Source organism: Crinia signifera, chromosome 8 (genome assembly GCF_055691185.1).
Source record: "Crinia signifera chromosome 8, ASM5569118v1, whole genome shotgun sequence".
NCBI classification, from domain to species: Eukaryota; Metazoa; Chordata; class Amphibia; order Anura; family Myobatrachidae; genus Crinia; species Crinia signifera.
The window spans coordinates 179,466,238-179,484,700 of NC_139224.1; the positions used below are offsets into that span (position 1 = coordinate 179,466,238).

An 18,463-nucleotide genomic window follows, 5' to 3' on the forward strand; every position below is an offset into this window, starting at 1 on the left:
GGGCCAAACCCTTGGTGCCCTTGCTGCAAGGGTGTGGGGGGAGCGAACATACCCTGTTGCGCCTGGGCTTGCCCAGAGCCCTGGTGCCATGCTGCTTGCTGCCCTGGATACAAATGTGTTGTGGCAGGACCCGTGCCCTCCCCGCTGCTGCGGGTTAACACTGGTTGCCCCCCAGTAAAAACTCCTGCCTGCGGGGGGAAACTGCCCGGCAGCAGAGGATCTGCAGTGTGCGACAGGGAGGCCTGCAGTGTGACTATAGGCGGCCCCCTGAGTAGTGCGGGCAGCCTTGCTGGGCCTCCTGTAATGACCTGCATGGGGCTGGCACTGGGTGCGGGAGGGGTTGATGCACCCCTGCTGTCCGCGTGAGGCAGCGCGTAAACGGGGATACCCGGAGCTGGGGGAGGTGTATTCATACCCCCTTGCTCCTCCTCGCGGTGAATCAAAGCCGCGTGAACCCCCACCCCGGTACCCGGTGAGCCCGCGTGAGCTTCAGGGGCAGCCAGCGCCTCGGCCGAGGTGCCTGGCATATCCCCGCGTGTTGGCGTGTAGCCGACACTACCAGCCGCGCTAGCCGCGGCCTGGTGATGAAAGCGAGCGGCCGCCGGGGACCGCGTGATCCCCGTGACGGATGCTCCGCTGCTGCTGGGACTGACTGCTGACAGGGGAATAATTCCGCGCTGCAGCGCCGGGGAGAGAGGGCGCACAGAGTCGCGCTGGCGCTCTGTGGACGCCATGTAATGGGCCGCGGCTGGTGTTTTACCACCCCCACGCCCGGCTACTGTGATCAGGGGGCGGGCGGCGTCCGCCAGCCAACAGGGGGGGGGGAGCGCTGCGCTTAGGACGCCCTGACATCTTTAAGGTAAAGTAACTAGCTGATGGACCAAATAAGTAAAAAATACTTAGCTTTAAGTGTCCTTGCGCTTGGTTAAACAGGATTGTCCCAGCAGAAATCCAGACTCAAAGAGGAAGTCCTTCCTGTCTGCTTTCCTATAAGTACCTCTCTCTAAGCTGACGCCCCCCAGCTACCCGATAGGGCAGATCTAACTGCCACTCACTATTTGCCTCAGGCCTTATCTTAATGTTTACAACTTTATTTAACTCTGCAAATTCACAGGCTCTTAATTACACTCAGGCCTATGCGGCCCTCGTTACATCTTCCTGCGCTCTCTAGATAAGAGTTTGGTACTTATGTAGTATCTGGGCGTCCTATTTAGAAATCGGGTCGGATCGGGTACATCGCATCGCATCGCATGCGACCATCGGATGCGATGCGATGCGATGACCCGATTTTTCCATAGGAATCAATGTTAAAATGGCTTGAGTCCATTTTAACATGGAATTCAATGGGAAAAAGGGGTCCTTTTCATACCCCTACTATTCAAGTGGGCATGGAGTTGGATATAAACCCGTGCCCGAAGCGTGGCGAGCGTAGCGAGCCCCGCGAGGGGACACAGAATACCGTTCGCTCGCCTGCTTCGGGCTTGGTGGCTTGTTACGCTCGCCACAGGTTTATATCCAACTCCATGCCCACTTGGATAGTAGGGGTATGAAAAAGGACCCCTTTTTCCCATTGAATTCCATGTTAAAATGGACTCAGTCCATTTTAACATTGATTCCTATGGAAAAATCGAGTCATCGCATCGCATCGCATCCGATGGTCGCATGCGATGCGATATCGCATCGCATCTGATTGTATGCCTTAACTTAAGGCATACAATCAAAAAATCGGACGCCCAGATACTACATAAGTACCAAGAGTTTCTCTTTCTTCTATAGACACTAGACATAGGCTATGTTGAGCAGACACTAGACGTGGGCTATGGGGACGGACACTAGACGTGGACTATGGTGAGCAGACACTAGACGTGGGCTATGGTGAGCAGACACTAGACGTGGGCTATGGGGGCGGACAATAGACGTGGACTATGGTGAGCAGACACTAGACGTGGACTAGGGAGTGGACACTAGATGTGGGCCATGGGGGGGCGGACACTAGACGTGGGACATGGGGGCGGACACTAGACGTTGGCCATGGCGGGTGAACACAAGACGTGCGGTGGGCTATGGGGAGCGGACACTAGATGTGGGCCATGGGGAGTGGACACCAGACGTGTGCCATGGGGGGCAGACACTAGATGTGGGTCATGGGGAGTGGACACTACACGTGGGCCATGGGGGGTGAACACAAGACGTGCGGTGAGCTATGGGGAGCAGTCATCAGACGTGTGCCATGGGGGGGGGGCGGACACTAGACGTGGGCCATGGGGGCCAGACACTAGACGTGGGCCATGGGGGGCGGGCACTAGACATAGGCTATGTTGAGCAGACACTAGACGTGGGCTATGGGGGCGGACACTAGACGTGGGCTATGGTGAGCAGACACTAGACGTGGGCTATGGTGAGCAGACACTAGACGTGGGCTATGGGGGCGGACACTAGACGTGGACTATGGTGAGCAGACACTAAACGTGGACTATAGGGAGTGGACACTAGATGTGGGCCATGGGGGGGCAGACACTAGACGTGGGACATGGGGCGGACACTAGACGTGGGCCATGGGGGGTGAACACAAGACGTGCGGTGGGCTATGGGGAGTGGACACTAGATGTGGGCCATGGGGAGTGGACACTAGACGTGTGCCATGGGGGGCAGACACTAGACGTGGGTCATGGGGAGTGGACACTACATGTGGGCCATGGGGGGCGAACACTAGACGTGCAGTGAGCTATGGGGAGCGGTCATCAGACGTGGGCCATGGGGGGGTGGACACTAGACGTGGGCCATGGGGGGTGAACACAAGACGTGCGGTGGGCTATGGGGAGCAGACACTAGACGTGGGCCATGGGGGCGGACACTAGACGTGGACTATGGTGAGCAGACACTAGACGTCGACTAGGGAGTGGACACTAGATGTGGGCAATGGGGGGGCGGACACTAGACGTTGGCCATGGCGGGTAAAAACAAGACGTGCGGTGGGCTATGGGGAGCGGACACTAGATGTGGGCCATGGGGAGTGGACACTAGACGTGTGCCATGGGGGGCAGACACTAGATGTGGGTCATGGGGAGTGGACACTACACGTGGGCCATGGGGGGCGAACACTAGACGTGTGGTGAGCTATGGGGAGCAGTCATCAGACGTGGGCCATGGGGGGGCGGACACTAGACGTGGGCCATGGGGGGCGGACACTAGACATGGGCCATGGGGGGCGGACACTAGACGTGGGCCATGGGGGGCGGACACTAGACGTGGGCCATGGGAGGCGGACACTAGACGTGGGCCATGGGGGGCCGGACACTAGACGTTAGCCATGGAGGGCAGACACTAGACGTGGGCCATGGGGGGCAGACACTAGAAGTGGGCCATGGGGGGGCGGACACTAGACGTGGGCCATGGGGAGGGGAAGACACTAGACGTGGGCCATGGGGGGGGCAGACACTAGACGTGAGCTATGGGGGGGCCGACACTAGACGTAAGCCATGGGGGGCAGACACTACACGTGGGTCATGGGGGCGAACACTAGACGTGCGGTGAGCTATGGGGAGCAGTCATTAGACGTGGGCCATGGGGGGCCTGACACTGGACGTGCGCTATGGGTGGAACTACAGAACCTCCTGCATGATAGGACGGACGGTGCAATAATCAGCGGCTATGGGCCATACAGACGCTCTCCTGTACCACTGACATCTCTCTATCTTTTTATCTTTTCTAACAGTTTAAGCAGGACGGCCATGATCTGGACATGTTGGACGGATACGCCCAGCAGTATGACTACGGATTCCCCATGTGGATTGGGAAATTCTTTGCGTCACTTATGGTCTGTCATCCGGACTATGCGAAGGCCATTCTGACCCGGCAGGGTGAGCACAGGCGCTGTCCGCATGTTCTGCTGTATGACTAATGTGCCTCACATACGTGTGCATCATGTGTGGCCGACCCTACCTGCCAACGCGCTCAGACCGACAAAGGGACAACGGTGACATCGGCCGAGGGACTTATTATTGGAATAGTTTGTGTGTCCCTGGGTATAATGTCACTGTCACACATTGCGCACATTACAGACCCCAATACCGGCATCACCATACACACATACTGGCATCTCCGTACACACACACACCACCATCTCCGTACACAGACACCGCCATCACCGTACACACACACCGCCATCAACATACACACACACACACCGCCATCACCGTACACACATACCGGCATCACCACACACACACACACACACACTGCCATCACCGCACACACACACCGCCATCACCGTACACACACACCGGCATCACCGTACACACACACCGCCATCACTGTACACACACACCGCCATCACTGTACACACACACTGATATCACCGCACACACCGGCATCACCATACAAACACCTACCGGGTCAGTTACTAAGGGCCAGATGTTACGGGTTGTGCTTGACAATGACAGTTAGGAGCTGATTGGCTGGTTGTTTATCACTCCCCATTTTATCACTTTTTGAAGCTTAATATATCTGACTCTAAAAGCGGCAATGTTGCCCATAGCAACCAATCACAATCTGTCAATCACTTTCTAGGACGCAATAGAGAAATTATAGGTGTGATTGGGTGCAATGTTTAGAAGCTTTAGTACATAAACCCCATTATATCCCTGCGCCCTCTGCATAAACCCCATTATATCCCTGCACCCCGTGTACTCCCCATGTACCCCGTGTGACACCATTATATCCCTGCATCCTCTACTCCCCATGTACCCCGTGTGACACCATTATATAGCTGTGTCCTCTACTCCCCGTGTACCCCGTGTGACACCATTATATACCTGTGTCCTCTTCTCCCCATGTACCCCGTGTGACACCATTATATCCCTGTGTCCTCTACTCCCCGTGTACCCCGTGTGACACCATTATATCCCTGTGTCCTCTTCTTCCCATGTACCCCGTGTGACACCATTATATCCCTGCGTCATCTACTCCCCGTGTACCCCGTGTGACACCATTATATCCCTGCGTCCTCTACTCCCCGTGTACCCCATGTGACACCATTATATCCCTGTGTCCTCTTCTTCCCATGTACCCCGTGTGACACCATTATATCCCTGCGTCATCTACTCCCCGTGTACCCCGTGTGACACCATTATATCCCTGCGTCCTCTACTCCCCGTGTATCCCGTGTGACACCATTATATCCCTGCATCCTCTACTCCCCGTGTACCCCGTGTGACACCATTATATCACTGCGTCCTCTACTCCCCGTGTACCCCGTGTGACACCATTATATCCCTGCATCCTCTACTCCCCGTGTACCCCGTGTGACACCATTATATCACTGCGTCCTCTACTCCCCGTGTACCCCGTGTGACACCATTATATCCCTGCGTCCTCTACTCCCCGTGTACCCCGTGTGACACCATTATATCCCTGCGTCCTCTACTCCCCGTGTACCCCGTGTGACACCATTATATCCCTGCGTCCTCTACTCCCCGTGTACCCCGTGTGACACCATTATATCCCTGCATCCTCTACTCCCCGTGTACCCCGTGTGACACCATCATATCCCTGCGTCCTCTACTCCCCGTGTACCCGTGTGACACCATTATATCCCTGCATCCTCTACTCCCCGTGTACCCCGTGTGACACCATTATATAGCTGTGTCCTCTACTCCCCGTGTACCCCGTGTGACACCATTATATAGCTGTGTCCTCTACTCCCCGTGTACCCCGTGTGACACCATTATATCCCTGCGTCCTCTACTCCCCGTGTACCCCGTGTGACACCATTATATCCCTGCGTCCTCTACTCCCCGTGTACCCCGTGTGACACCATTATATAGCTGTGTCCTCTACTCCCCGTGTACCCCGTGTGACACCATTATATACCTGCGCCCTCTACTCCCCATGTACCACCATTATATCCCTGTGTCCTCTACTCCCCATGTACCCCGTGTGACACCATTATATCCCTGCGTCCTCTACTCCCTGTGTACCTTGTGTGACACCATTATATCCCTGCGTCCTCTACTTCCCATGTACCCCGTGTGACACCATTATATCCCTGCGTCCTCTACTACCCGTGTACCCCGTGTGACACCATTATATCCCTGCGTCCTCTTCTCCCCGTGTACCCCGTGTGACACCATTATATACCTGCGTCCTCTACTCCCTGTGTACCTTGTGTGACACCATTATATCCCTGCGTCCTCTACTTCCCATGTACCCCGTGTGACACCATTATATCCCTGCGTCCTCTACTCCCCGTGTACCCCGTGTGACACCATTATATCCCTGCGTCCTCTACTCCCCGTGTACCCCGTGTGACACCATTATATAGCTGTGTCCTCTACTCCCCGTGTACCCCGTGTGACACCATTATATCCCTGTGTCCTCTACTCCCCGTGTACCCCGTGTGACACCATTATATCCCTGTGTCCTCTACTCCCCGTGTACCCCGTGTGACACCATTATATAGCTGTGTCCTCTACTCCCCGTGTACCCCGTGTGACACCATTATATAGCTGTGTCCTCTACTCCCCGTGTACCCCGTGTTACACCATTATATCCCTGCATCCTCTACTCCCCGTGTACCCCGTGTGACACCATTATATACCTGCGTCCTCTACTCCCTGTGTACCTTGTGTGACACAATTATATCCCTGTGTCCTCTTCTTCCCATGTACCCCATGTGACACCATTATATCCCTGCGTCCTCTACTCCCCGTGTACCCCGTGTGACACCATTATATCCCTGCGTCCTCTACTCCCCGTGTACCCCGTGTGACACCATTATATAGCTGTGTCCTCTACTCCCCGTGTACCCCGTGTGACACCATTATATCCCTGCGTCCTCTACTCCCCGTGTACCTCGTGTGACACCATTATATAGCTGTGTCCTCTACTCCCCGTGTACCCCGTGTGACACCATTATATCCCTGTGTCCTCTACTCCCTGTGTACCTTGTGTGACGCCATTATATCCCTGCGTCCTCTACTCCCCGTGTACCCCGTGTGACACCATTATATCCCTGCGTCCTCTACTCCCCGTGTACCCCGTGTGACACCATTATATCCCTGCGTCCTCTACTCCCCGTGTACCCCGTGTGACTCCATTATATCCCTGCGTCCTCAACTCCCCGTGTACCCCGTGTGACACCATTATATCCCTGCGTCCTCTACTCCCTGTGTACCCCATGTGACACCATTATATCCCTGCGTCCTCTACTCCCCGTGTACCCCGTGTGACACCATTATATCCCTGTGTCCTCTACTTCCCATGTACCCCGTGTGACACCATTATATCCCTGCGTCCTCTACTCCCTGTGTACCTTGTGTGACGCCATTATATCCCTGCGTCCTCTACTCCCCGTGTACCCCGTGTGACACCATTATATCCCTGCATCCTCTACTCCCCGTGTACCCCGTGTGACACCATTATATAGCTGTGTCCTCTACTCCCCGTGTACCCCGTGTGACACCATTATATCCCTGCGTCCTCTACTCCCCGTGTACCCCGTGTGACACCATTATATCCCTGCGTCCTCTACTCCCTGTGTACCCCGTGTGACACCATTATATCCCTGCGTCCTCTACTCCCCGTGTACCCCGTGTGACACCATTATATCCCTGCATCCTCTACTCCCCGTGTACCCCGTGTGACACCATTATATAGCTGTGTCCTCTACTCCCCGTGTACCCCGTGTGACACCATTATATAGCTGTGTCCTCTTCTCCCCGTGTACCCCGTGTGACACCATTATATCCCTGCATCCTCTACTCCCCGTGTACCCCGTGTGACACCATTATATAGCTGTGTCCTCTTCTCCCCGTGTACCCCGTGTGAAACCATTATATCCCTGTGTCCTCTATTCCCCGTGTACCCCGTGTGACACCATTATATCCCTGCATCCTCTACTCCCCGTGTACCCCGTGTGACACCATTATATCCCTGCGTCCTCTACTCCCCGTGTACCCCGTGTGACACCATTATATCCCTGCGTCCTCTACTCCCCGTGTACCCCGTGTGACACCATTATATCCCTGCGTCCTCTACTCCCCGTGTACCTTGTGTGACGCTATTATATCCCTGCGTCCTCTACTCCCTGTGTACCCGTGGGACACCATTATATCCCTGCGTCCTCTACTCCCCGTGTACCCCGTGTGACACCATTATATCCCTGTGTCCTCTTCTCCCCGTGTACCCCGTGTGACACCATTATATCCGTGCATCCTTTACTCCCCGTGTACCCCGTGTGACACCATTATATCCCTGTGTCCTCTTCTCCCCGTGTACCCCGTGTGACACCATTATATCCGTGCATCCTTTACTCCCTGTGTACCCCGTGTGACAACATTATATCCCTGCGTCCTCTACTCCCCATGTATCCCGTGTGACACCATTATATCCCTGCGTCCTCTACTCCCCGTGTACCCCGTGTGACACCATTATATCCCTGCATCCTCTACTCCCCGTGTACCCCGTGTGACACCATTATATAGCTGTGTCCTCTACTCCCCGTGTACCCCGTGTGACACCATTATATCCCTGCGTCCTCTACTGCCTGTGTACCTTGTGTGACACCATTATATCCCTGCGTCCTCTACTCCCCGTGTACCCCGTGTGACACCATTATATACCTGTGTCCTCTACTCCCTGTGTACCTTGTGTGACGCCATTATATCCCTGCGTCCTCTACTCCCCGTGTACCCCGTGTGACACCATTATATCCCTGCGTCCTCTACTCCCCGTGTACCCCGTGTGACACCATTATATACCTGCATCCTCTACTCCCCGTGTACCCCGTGTGACACCATTATATCCCTGCATCCTCTACTCCCCGTGTACCCCGTGTGACACCATTATATACCTGCATCCTCTACTCCCCGTGTACCCCGTGTGACACCATTATATCCCTGCGTCCTCTACTCCCCGTGTACCCCGTGTGACACCATTATATCCCTGCATCCTCTACTCCCTGTGTACCCCGTGTGACACCATTATAAAGTATCCCTGCGTCCTCTACTCCCCGTGTACCCCGTGTGACACCATTATATCCCTGCATCCTCTACTGCTCGTGTACCCCGTGTGACACCATTATATCCCTGCATCCTCTACTCCCCGTGTACCCCGTGTGACACCATTATATCCCTGCGTCCTCTACTCCCCGTGTACCCCGTGTGACACCATTATATCCCTGCGTCCTCTACTCCCCGTGTACCCGGTGTGACACCATTATATCCCTGTGTCCTCTACTGCTCGTGTACCCCGTGTGACACCATTATATCCCTGCGTCCTCTACTCCCCGTGTACCCCGTGTGACACCATTATATCCCTGTGTCCTCTACTCCCCGTGTACCCCGTGTGACACCATTATATAGCTGTGTCCTCTACTCCCCGTGTACCCCGTGTGACACCATTATATCCCTGTGTCCTCTACTCCCCGTGTACCCCGTGTGACACCATTATATAGCTGTGTCCTCTACTCCCCGTGTACCCCGTGTGACACCATTATATCCCTGTGTCCTCTTCTCCCCGTGTACCCCGTGTGACACCATTATATACCTGCATCCTCTACTCCCCGTGTACCCCGTGTTACACCATTATATCCCTGCGTCCTCTACTCCCCGTGTACCCCGTGTGACACCATTATATCCCTGCGTTCTCTACTCCCCGTGTACCCCGTGTGACACCATTATATCCCTGCGTCCTCTACTCCCCGTGTACCCCGTGTGAAACCATTATATCCCTGCGTCCTCTACTCCCCGTGTACCCCGTGTGACACCATTATATCCCTGCGTCTTATACTACCCGTGTACCCCGTGTGACACCATTATATCCCTGCATCCTCTACTGCTCGTGTACCCCGTGTGACACCATTATATCCCTGCGTCCTCTACTCCCTGTGTACCTTGTGTGACGCCATTATATCCCTGCGTCCTCTACTCCCCGTGTACCCCGTGTGAAACCATTATATCCCTGCGTCCTCTACTCCCCGTGTACCCCGTGTGACACCATTATATCCCTGCGTCCTCTACTCCCTGTGTACCTTGTGTGACGCCATTATATCCCTGCGTCCTCTACTCCCCGTGTACCCCGTGTGACACCATTATATCCCTGCGTCCTCTACTCCCCGTGTACCCCGCGTGACACCATTATATCCCTGCGTCCTCTACTCCCCGTGTACCCCATGTGACACCATTATATCCCTGCGTCCTCTACTCCCTGTGTACCCCGTGTGACACCATTATATCCCTGCGTCCTCTACTCCCCGTGTACCCCGTGTGACACCATTATATAGCTGTGTCCTCTACTCCCCGTGTACCCCGTGTGACACCATTATATCCCTGTGTCCTCTACTCCCCGTGTACCCTGTGTGACACCATTATATCCCTGCGTCCTCTACTCCCTGTGTACCCCGTGTGACACCATTATATCCCTGCGTCATCTACTCCCCGTGTACCCCGTGTGACACCATTATATCCCTGCGTCCTCTACTCCCCGTGTACCCCGTGTGACACCATTATATCCCTGCGTCCTCTACTCCCTGTGTACCCCGTGTGACACCATTATATACCTGCATCCTCTACCCTCCGTGTACCCCGTGTGACACCATTATATCCCTGCGTCCTCTACTCCCCGTGTACCCCGTGTGACACCATTATATACCTGCGTCCTCTACTACCCGTGTACCCCGTGTGACACCATTATATCCCTGCGTCCTCTTCTCCCGTGTACCCCGTGTGACACCATTATATCCCTGCATCCTCTACTCCCCGTGTACCCTGTGTGACACCATTATATCCCTGCGTCCTCTACTCCCCGTGTACCCCGTGTGACACCATTATATCCCTGCGTCCTCTACTCCCCGTGTACCCCGTGTGACACCATTATATCCCTGCGTCCTCTACTCCCCGTGTACCCCGTGTGACACCATTATATCCCTGCTTCCTCTACTCCCCGTGTACCTTGTGTGACACCATTATATACCTGCGTCCTCTACTCCCCATGTACCCCGTGTGACACCATTATATCCCTGCGTCCTCTACTCCCCGTGTACCCCGTGTAACACCATTATATCCCTGCGTCCTCTACTCCCCGTGTACCCCGTGTGACACCATTATATCCCTGCATCCTCTACTCCCCGTGTACCCCGTGTGACACCATTATATACCTGCGTCCTCTACTCCCCGTGTACCTTGTGTGACGCCATTATATCCCTGCGTCCTCTACTCCCCGTGTACCCCGTGTGACACCATTATATACCTGCATCCTCTACTCCCCGTGTACCCCGTGTGACACCATTATATACCTGCATCCTCTACTCCCCGTGTACCCCGTGTGACACCATTATATCCCTGCATCCTCTACTCCCTGTGTACCCCGTGTGACACCATTATATACCTGCATCCTCTACTCCCCGTGTACCCCGTGTTACACCATTATATCCCTGCGTCCTCTACTCCCCGTGTACCCCGTGTGACACCATTATATCCCTGCGTCCTCTACTCCCCGTGTACCCCGTGTGACACCATTATATCCCTGCATCCTCTACTCCCCGTGTACCCCGTGTTACACCATTATATCCCTGCGTCCTCTACTCCCCGTGTACCCCGTGTGACACCATTATATCCCTGCATCCTCTACTCCCCGTGTACCCCGTGTTACACCATTATATCCCTGCGTCCTCTACTCCCCGTGTACCCCGTGTGACACCATTATATCCCTGCATCCTCTACTCCCCGTGTACCCCGTGTGACACCATTATATACCTGCGTCCTCTACTCCCCATGTACCCCGTGTGACACCATTATATCCCTGCGTCCTCTACTCCCTGTGTACCTTGTGTGACGCCATTATATCCCTGCGTCCTCTACTCCCCGTGTACCCCGTGTGACACCATTATATACCTGCATCCTCTACTCCCCGTGTACCCCGTGTGACACCATTATATACCTGCATCCTCTACTCCCCGTGTACCCCGTGTGACACCATTATATCCCTGCATCCTCTACTCCCCGTGTACCCCGTGTGACACCATTATATACCTGCATCCTCTACTCCCCGTGTACCCCGTGTTACACCATTATATCCCTGCGTCCTCTACTCCCCCTGTACCCCGTGTGACACCATTATATCCCTGCGTCCTCTACTCCCCGTGTACCCCGTGTGACACCATTATATCCCTGCGTCCTCTACTCCCCGTGTACCCCGTGTGACACCATTATATCCCTGCGTCCTCTACTCCCCGTGTACCCCGTGTGACACCATTATATCCCTGCGTCCTCTACTCCCCGTGTACCCCGTGTGACACCATTATATCCCTGCATCCTCTACTCCCTGTGTACCCCGTGTGACACCATTATATCCCTGCGTCATCTACTCCCCATGTACCCCGTGTGACACCATTATATCCCTGCGTCCTCTACTCCCCGTGTACCCCGTGTGACACCATTATATACCTGCATCCTCTACTCCCCGTGTACCCCGTGTGAAACCATTATATCCCTGCGTCCTCTACTCCCCGTGTACCCCGTGTGACACCATTATATCCCTGCGTCCTCTTCTCCCTGTGTACCTTGTGTGACGCCATTATATCCCTGCGTCCTCTACTCCCCGTGTACCCCGTGTGACACCATTATATCCCTGCGTCCTCTACTCCCCGTGTACCCTGTGTGACACCATTATATCCCTGCGTCCTCTACTCCCCGTGTACCCCGTGTGACACCATTATATCCCTGCATCCTCTACTCCCCGTGTACCCTGTGTGACACCATTATATCCCTGCGTCCTCTACTCCCCGTGTACCCCATGTGACACCATTATATCCCTGCGTCCTCTACTCCCTGTGTACCCCGTGTGACACCATTATATAGCTGTGTCCTCTACTCCCCGTGTACCCCGTGTGACACCATTATATCCCTGTGTCCTCTGCTCCTCGTGTACCCCGTGTGACACCATTATATCCCTGTGTCCTCTACTCCCCGTGTACCCCGTGTGACACCATTATATCCCTGCGTCCTCTACTCCCCGTGTACCCCATGTGACACCATTATATCCCTGCGTCCTCTACTCCCTGTGTACCCCGTGTGACACCATTATATCCCTGCGTCCTCTACTCCCCGTGTACCCCGTGTGACACCATTATATCCCTGTGTCCTCTACTCCCCGTGTACCCCATGTGACACCATTATATCCCTGTGTCCTCTACTCCCCGTGTACCCCGTGTGACACCATTATATCCCTGCGTCCTCTACTCCCCGTGTAACCAGTGTGACACCATTATATCCCTGCGTCCTCTACTCCCCGTGTACCCCGTGTGACACCATTATATCCATGCATCCTCTACTCCCTGTGTACCCCGTGTGACACCATTATATCCCTGCGTCCTCTACTCCCCGTGTACCCCGTGTGACACCATTATATCCCTGCGTCCTCTACTCCCCGTGTACCCTGTGTGACACCATTATATCCCTGCGTCCTCTACTCCCCGTGTACCCCGTGTGACACCATTATATACCTGCGTCCTCTACTACCCGTGTACCCCATGTGACACCATTATATCCCTGCGTCCTCTTCTCCCGTGTACCCCGTGTGACACCATTATATCCCTGCATCCTCTACTCCCCGTGTACCCTGTGTGACACCATTATATCCCTGCGTCCTCTACTCCCCGTGTACCCCGTGTGACACCATTATATCCCTGCGTCCTCTACTCCCCGTGTACCCCGTGTGACACCATTATATCCCTGCGTCCTCTACTCCCCGTGTACCCCGTGTGACACCATTATATCCCTGCTTCCTCTACTCCCTGTGTACCTTGTGTGACACCATTATATACCTGCGTCCTCTACTCCCCATGTACCCCGTGTGACACCATTATATCCCTGCGTCCTCTACTCCCCGTGTACCCCGTGTGACACCATTATATACCTGCATCCTCTACTCCCCGTGTACCCCGTGTTACACCATTATATCCCTGCGTCCTCTACTCCCCGTGTACCCCGTGTGACACCATTATATCCCTGCATCCTCTACTCCCCGTGTACCCCGTGTGACACCATTATATACCTGCGTCCTCTACTCCCCATGTACCCCGTGTGACACCATTATATCCCTGCGTCCTCTACTCCCTGTGTACCTTGTGTGACGCCATTATATCCCTGCGTCCTCTACTCCCCGTGTACCCCGTGTGACACCATTATATACCTGCATCCTCTACTCCCCGTGTACCCCGTGTGACACCATTATATCCCTGCATCCTCTACTCCCCGTGTACCCCGTGTGACACCATTATATACCTGCATCCTCTACTCCCCGTGTACCCCGTGTTACACCATTATATCCCTGCGTCCTCTACTCCCCGTGTACCCCGTGTGACACCATTATATCCCTGCGTCCTCTACTCCCCGTGTACCCCGTGTGACACCATTATATCCCTGCGTCCTCTACTCCCCGTGTACCCCGTGTGACACCATTATATCCCTGCGTCCTCTACTCCCCGTGTACCCCGTGTGACGCCATTATATCCCTGCGTCCTCTACTCCCCGTGTACCCCGTGTGACACCATTATATCCCTGCATCCTCTACTCCCCGTGTACCCCGTGTGACACCATTATATCCCTGCGTCATCTACTCCCCATGTACCCCGTGTGACACCATTATATCCCTGCGTCCTCTACTCCCCGTGTACCCCGTGTGACACCATTATATACCTGCATCCTCTACTCCCCGTGTACCCCGTGTTACACCATTATATCCCTGCGTCCTCTACTCCCCGTGTACCCCGTGTGACACCATTATATCCCTGCGTCATCTACTCCCCATGTACCCCGTGTGACACCATTATATCCCTGCGTCCTCTACTCCCCGTGTACCCCGTGTGACACCATTATATCCCTGCGTCCTCTTCTCCCCGTGTACCCCGTGTGACACCATTATATCCCTGCGTCCTCTACTCCCCGTGTACCCCGTGTGACACCATTATATCCCTGCGTCCTCAACTCCCCGTGTACCCCGTGTGACACCATTATATCCCTGCGTCCTCTACTCCCCGTGTACCCCGTGTGACACCATTATATCCCTGCGTCCTCTACTCCCCGTGTACCCCGTGTGACACCATTATATCCCTGCATCCTCTACTCCCCGTGTACCCCGTGTGACACCATTATATCCCTGCGTCCTCTACTCCCCGTGTACCCCGTGTGACACCATTATATCCCTGCGTCCTCTACTTCCCGTGTACCCCGTGTGACACCATTATATCCCTGCGTCCTCTACTCCCCGTGTACCCCGTGTGACACCATTATATCCCTGCGTCCTCTACTGCTCGTGTACCCCGTGTGACACCATTATATCCCTGCATCCTCTACTCCCCGTGTACCCCGTGTGACACCATTATATCCCTGTGTCCCCTACTCCCCGTGTACCCCAGGTGACACCATTATATCCCTGCGTCCTCTACTCCCCGTGTACCCCGTGTGACACCATTATATCCCTGCGTCCTCTACTCCCCGTGTACCCCATGTGACACTATTATATCCCTGTGTCCTCTACTCCCCGTGTACCCCGTGTGACACCATTATATCCCTGTGTCCTCTTCTCCCCATGTACCCCGTGTGACACCATTATATCCCTGCATCCTCTACTCCCCGTGTACCCCGTGTGACACCATTATATCCCTGCGTCCTCTACTCCCCGTGTACCCCGTGTGACACCATTATATCCCTGCGTCCTCTACTGCCTGTGTACCCCGTGTGACACCATTATATACCTGCGTCCTCTTCTCCCCGTGTACCCCGTGTGACACCATTATATCCCTGCGTCATCTACTCCCCGTGTACCCCGTGTGACACCATTATATCCCTGCGTCATCTACTCCCCGTGTACCCCGTGTGACACCATTATATCCCTGCGTCCTCTACTCCCCGTGTACCCCGTGTGACACCATTATATCCCTGCGTCCTCTACTCCCTGTGTACCTTGTGTGACGCCATTATATCCCTGCGTCCTCTACTCCCCATGTACCCCGTGTGAAACCATTATATCCCTGCGTCCTCTACTCCCCGTGTACCCCGTGTGACACCATTATATCCCTGCGTCCTCTTCTCCCCGTGTACCCTGTGTGACACCATTATATAGCTGTGTCCTCTACTCCCCGTGTACCCCGTGTGACACCATTATATCCCTGCATCCTCTACTCCCCGTGTACCCCGTGTGACACCATTATATCCCTGCGTCCTCTACTCCCCGTGTACCCCGTGTGACACCATTATATCCCTGCGTCCTCTACTCCCCGTGTACCCCGTGTGACACCATTATATCCCTGCGTCCTCTACTCCCCGTGTACCCCGTGTGACACCATTATATCCCTGCGTCCTCTACTCCCCGTGTACCCCGTGTGACACCATTATATCCCTGCGTCCTCTACTCCCCGTGTACCCCGTGTGACACCATTATATCCCTGCGTCCTCTACTCCCCGTGTACCCCGTGTGACACCATTATATCCCTGCGTCCTCTACTCCCCGTGTACCCCGTGTGACACCATTATATCCCTGCATCCTCTACTCCCCGTGTACCCCGTGTGACACCATTATATCCCTGCGTCCTCTACTCCCCGTGTACCCCGTGTGACACCATTATATCCCTGCGTCCTCTACTCCCCGTGTACCCCGTGTGACACCATTATATCCCTGCGTCCTCTACTCCCCGTGTACCCCGTGTGACACCATTATATCCCTGCGTCCTCTACGCCCCATGTACCCCGTGTGACACCATTATATCCCTGCACCCCGTGTACTCCCCATGTATCCCGTGTGACACCATTATATCCCTGTGTCATCTACTCCCCGTGTACCCAGTGTGACACCATTATATCCCTGCATCCTCTACTCCCCGTGTACCCCATGTGACACCATTATATCCCTGCATCCTCTTCTCCCCATGTATCCCGTGTGACACCATTATATCCCTGCGTCCTCTACTCCCCGTGTACCCCGTGTGACACCATTATATCCCTGCGTCCTCTACTCCCCGTGTACCCCGTGTGACACCATTATATCCCTGCGTCCTCTACTCCCCGTGTACCCCGTGTGACACCATTATATCCCTGCGTCCTCTACTCCCCATGTACCCCGTGTGACACCATTATATCCCTGCACCCCGTGTACTCCCCATGTATCCCGTGTGACACCATTATATCCCTGTGTCATCTACTCCCCGTGTACCCAGTGTGACACCATTATATCCCTGCATCCTCTACTCCCCGTGTACCCCATGTGACACCATTATATCCCTGCATCCTCTTCTCCCCATGTATCCCGTGTGACACCATTATATCCCTGCGTCCTCTACTCCCTGTGTACCCCGTGTGACACCATTATATCCCTGCATCCTCTTCTCCCCGTGTACCCTGTGTGACACCATTATATCCCTGAGTACTCTACTCTCCGTGTACCCCGTGTGACACCATTATATCCCTGCGTCCTCTACTCCCCGTGTACCCCGTGTGACACCATTATATCCCTGCGTTCTCTACCCTCCGTGTACCCCGTGTGACACCATTATATCCCTGCGTCCTCTACTCCCCGTGTACCCCGTGTGACACCATTATATCCCTGCGTCCTCTACTCCCCGTGTACCCCGTGTGACACCATTATATCCCTGCGTCCTCTACTCCCCGTGTACCCCGTGTGACACCATTATATCCCTGCATCCTCTACTCCCCGTGTACCCCGTGTGACACCATTATATCCCTGTGTCCTCTACTCCCCGTGTACCCCGTGTGACTCCATTATATCCCTGCGCCCCGTGTACTGCCTGTGTACCACCATTATATCCCTGTGTCCTCTACTCCCCATGTACCACCATTATATCCCTGCGTCCTCTACTCCCCGTGTACCCCGTGTGACACCATTATATCCCTGCGTCCTCTACTCCCCGTGTACCCCGTGTGACACCATTATATCCCTGCGTCCTCTACTCCCCGTGTACCCCGTGTGACACCATTATATCCCTGCACCCCGTGTACTCCCCATGTATCCCGTGTGACACCATTATATCCCTGTGTCATCTACTCCCCGTGTACCCAGTGTGACACCATTATATCCCTGCATCCTCTACTCCCCGTGTACCCCATGTGACACCATTATATCCCTGCATCCTCTTTTCCCCATGTATCCCGTGTGACACCATTATATCCCTGCGTCCTCTACTCCCCGTGTACCCCGTGTGACACCATTATATCCCTGCGTCCTCTACTCCCCGTGTACCCCGTGTGACACCATTATATCCCTGTGTCCTCTACTCCCCGTGTACCCCGTGTGACACCATTATATCCCTGCGTCCTCTACTCCCCGTGTACCCCGTGTGACACCATTATATCCCTGCGTCCTCTTCTCCCCGTGTACCCTGTGTGACACCATTATATAGCTGTGTCCTCTACTCCCCGTGTACCCCGTGTGACACCATTATATCCCTGAG

The 18,463-nt window shown here is 54.8% G+C and overlaps 1 protein-coding gene across 2 annotated transcripts in view; it reads left to right on the forward strand.

Annotated features, from left to right (window-relative positions):
• LOC146026861 (cytochrome P450 4B1-like) overlaps window positions 1-18,463 on the forward strand; it is a 118,862-nt gene that overhangs the window by 19,321 nt on the left and 81,078 nt on the right. For both annotated transcript variants that reach the window (XM_083157908.1, XM_083157907.1), the window contains exon 2: window positions 3,716-3,860. In XM_083157908.1, the coding sequence (XP_083014034.1) occupies window positions 3,716-3,860 (145 nt within the window). The remainder of the gene's footprint in view (window positions 1-3,715; window positions 3,861-18,463) is intronic.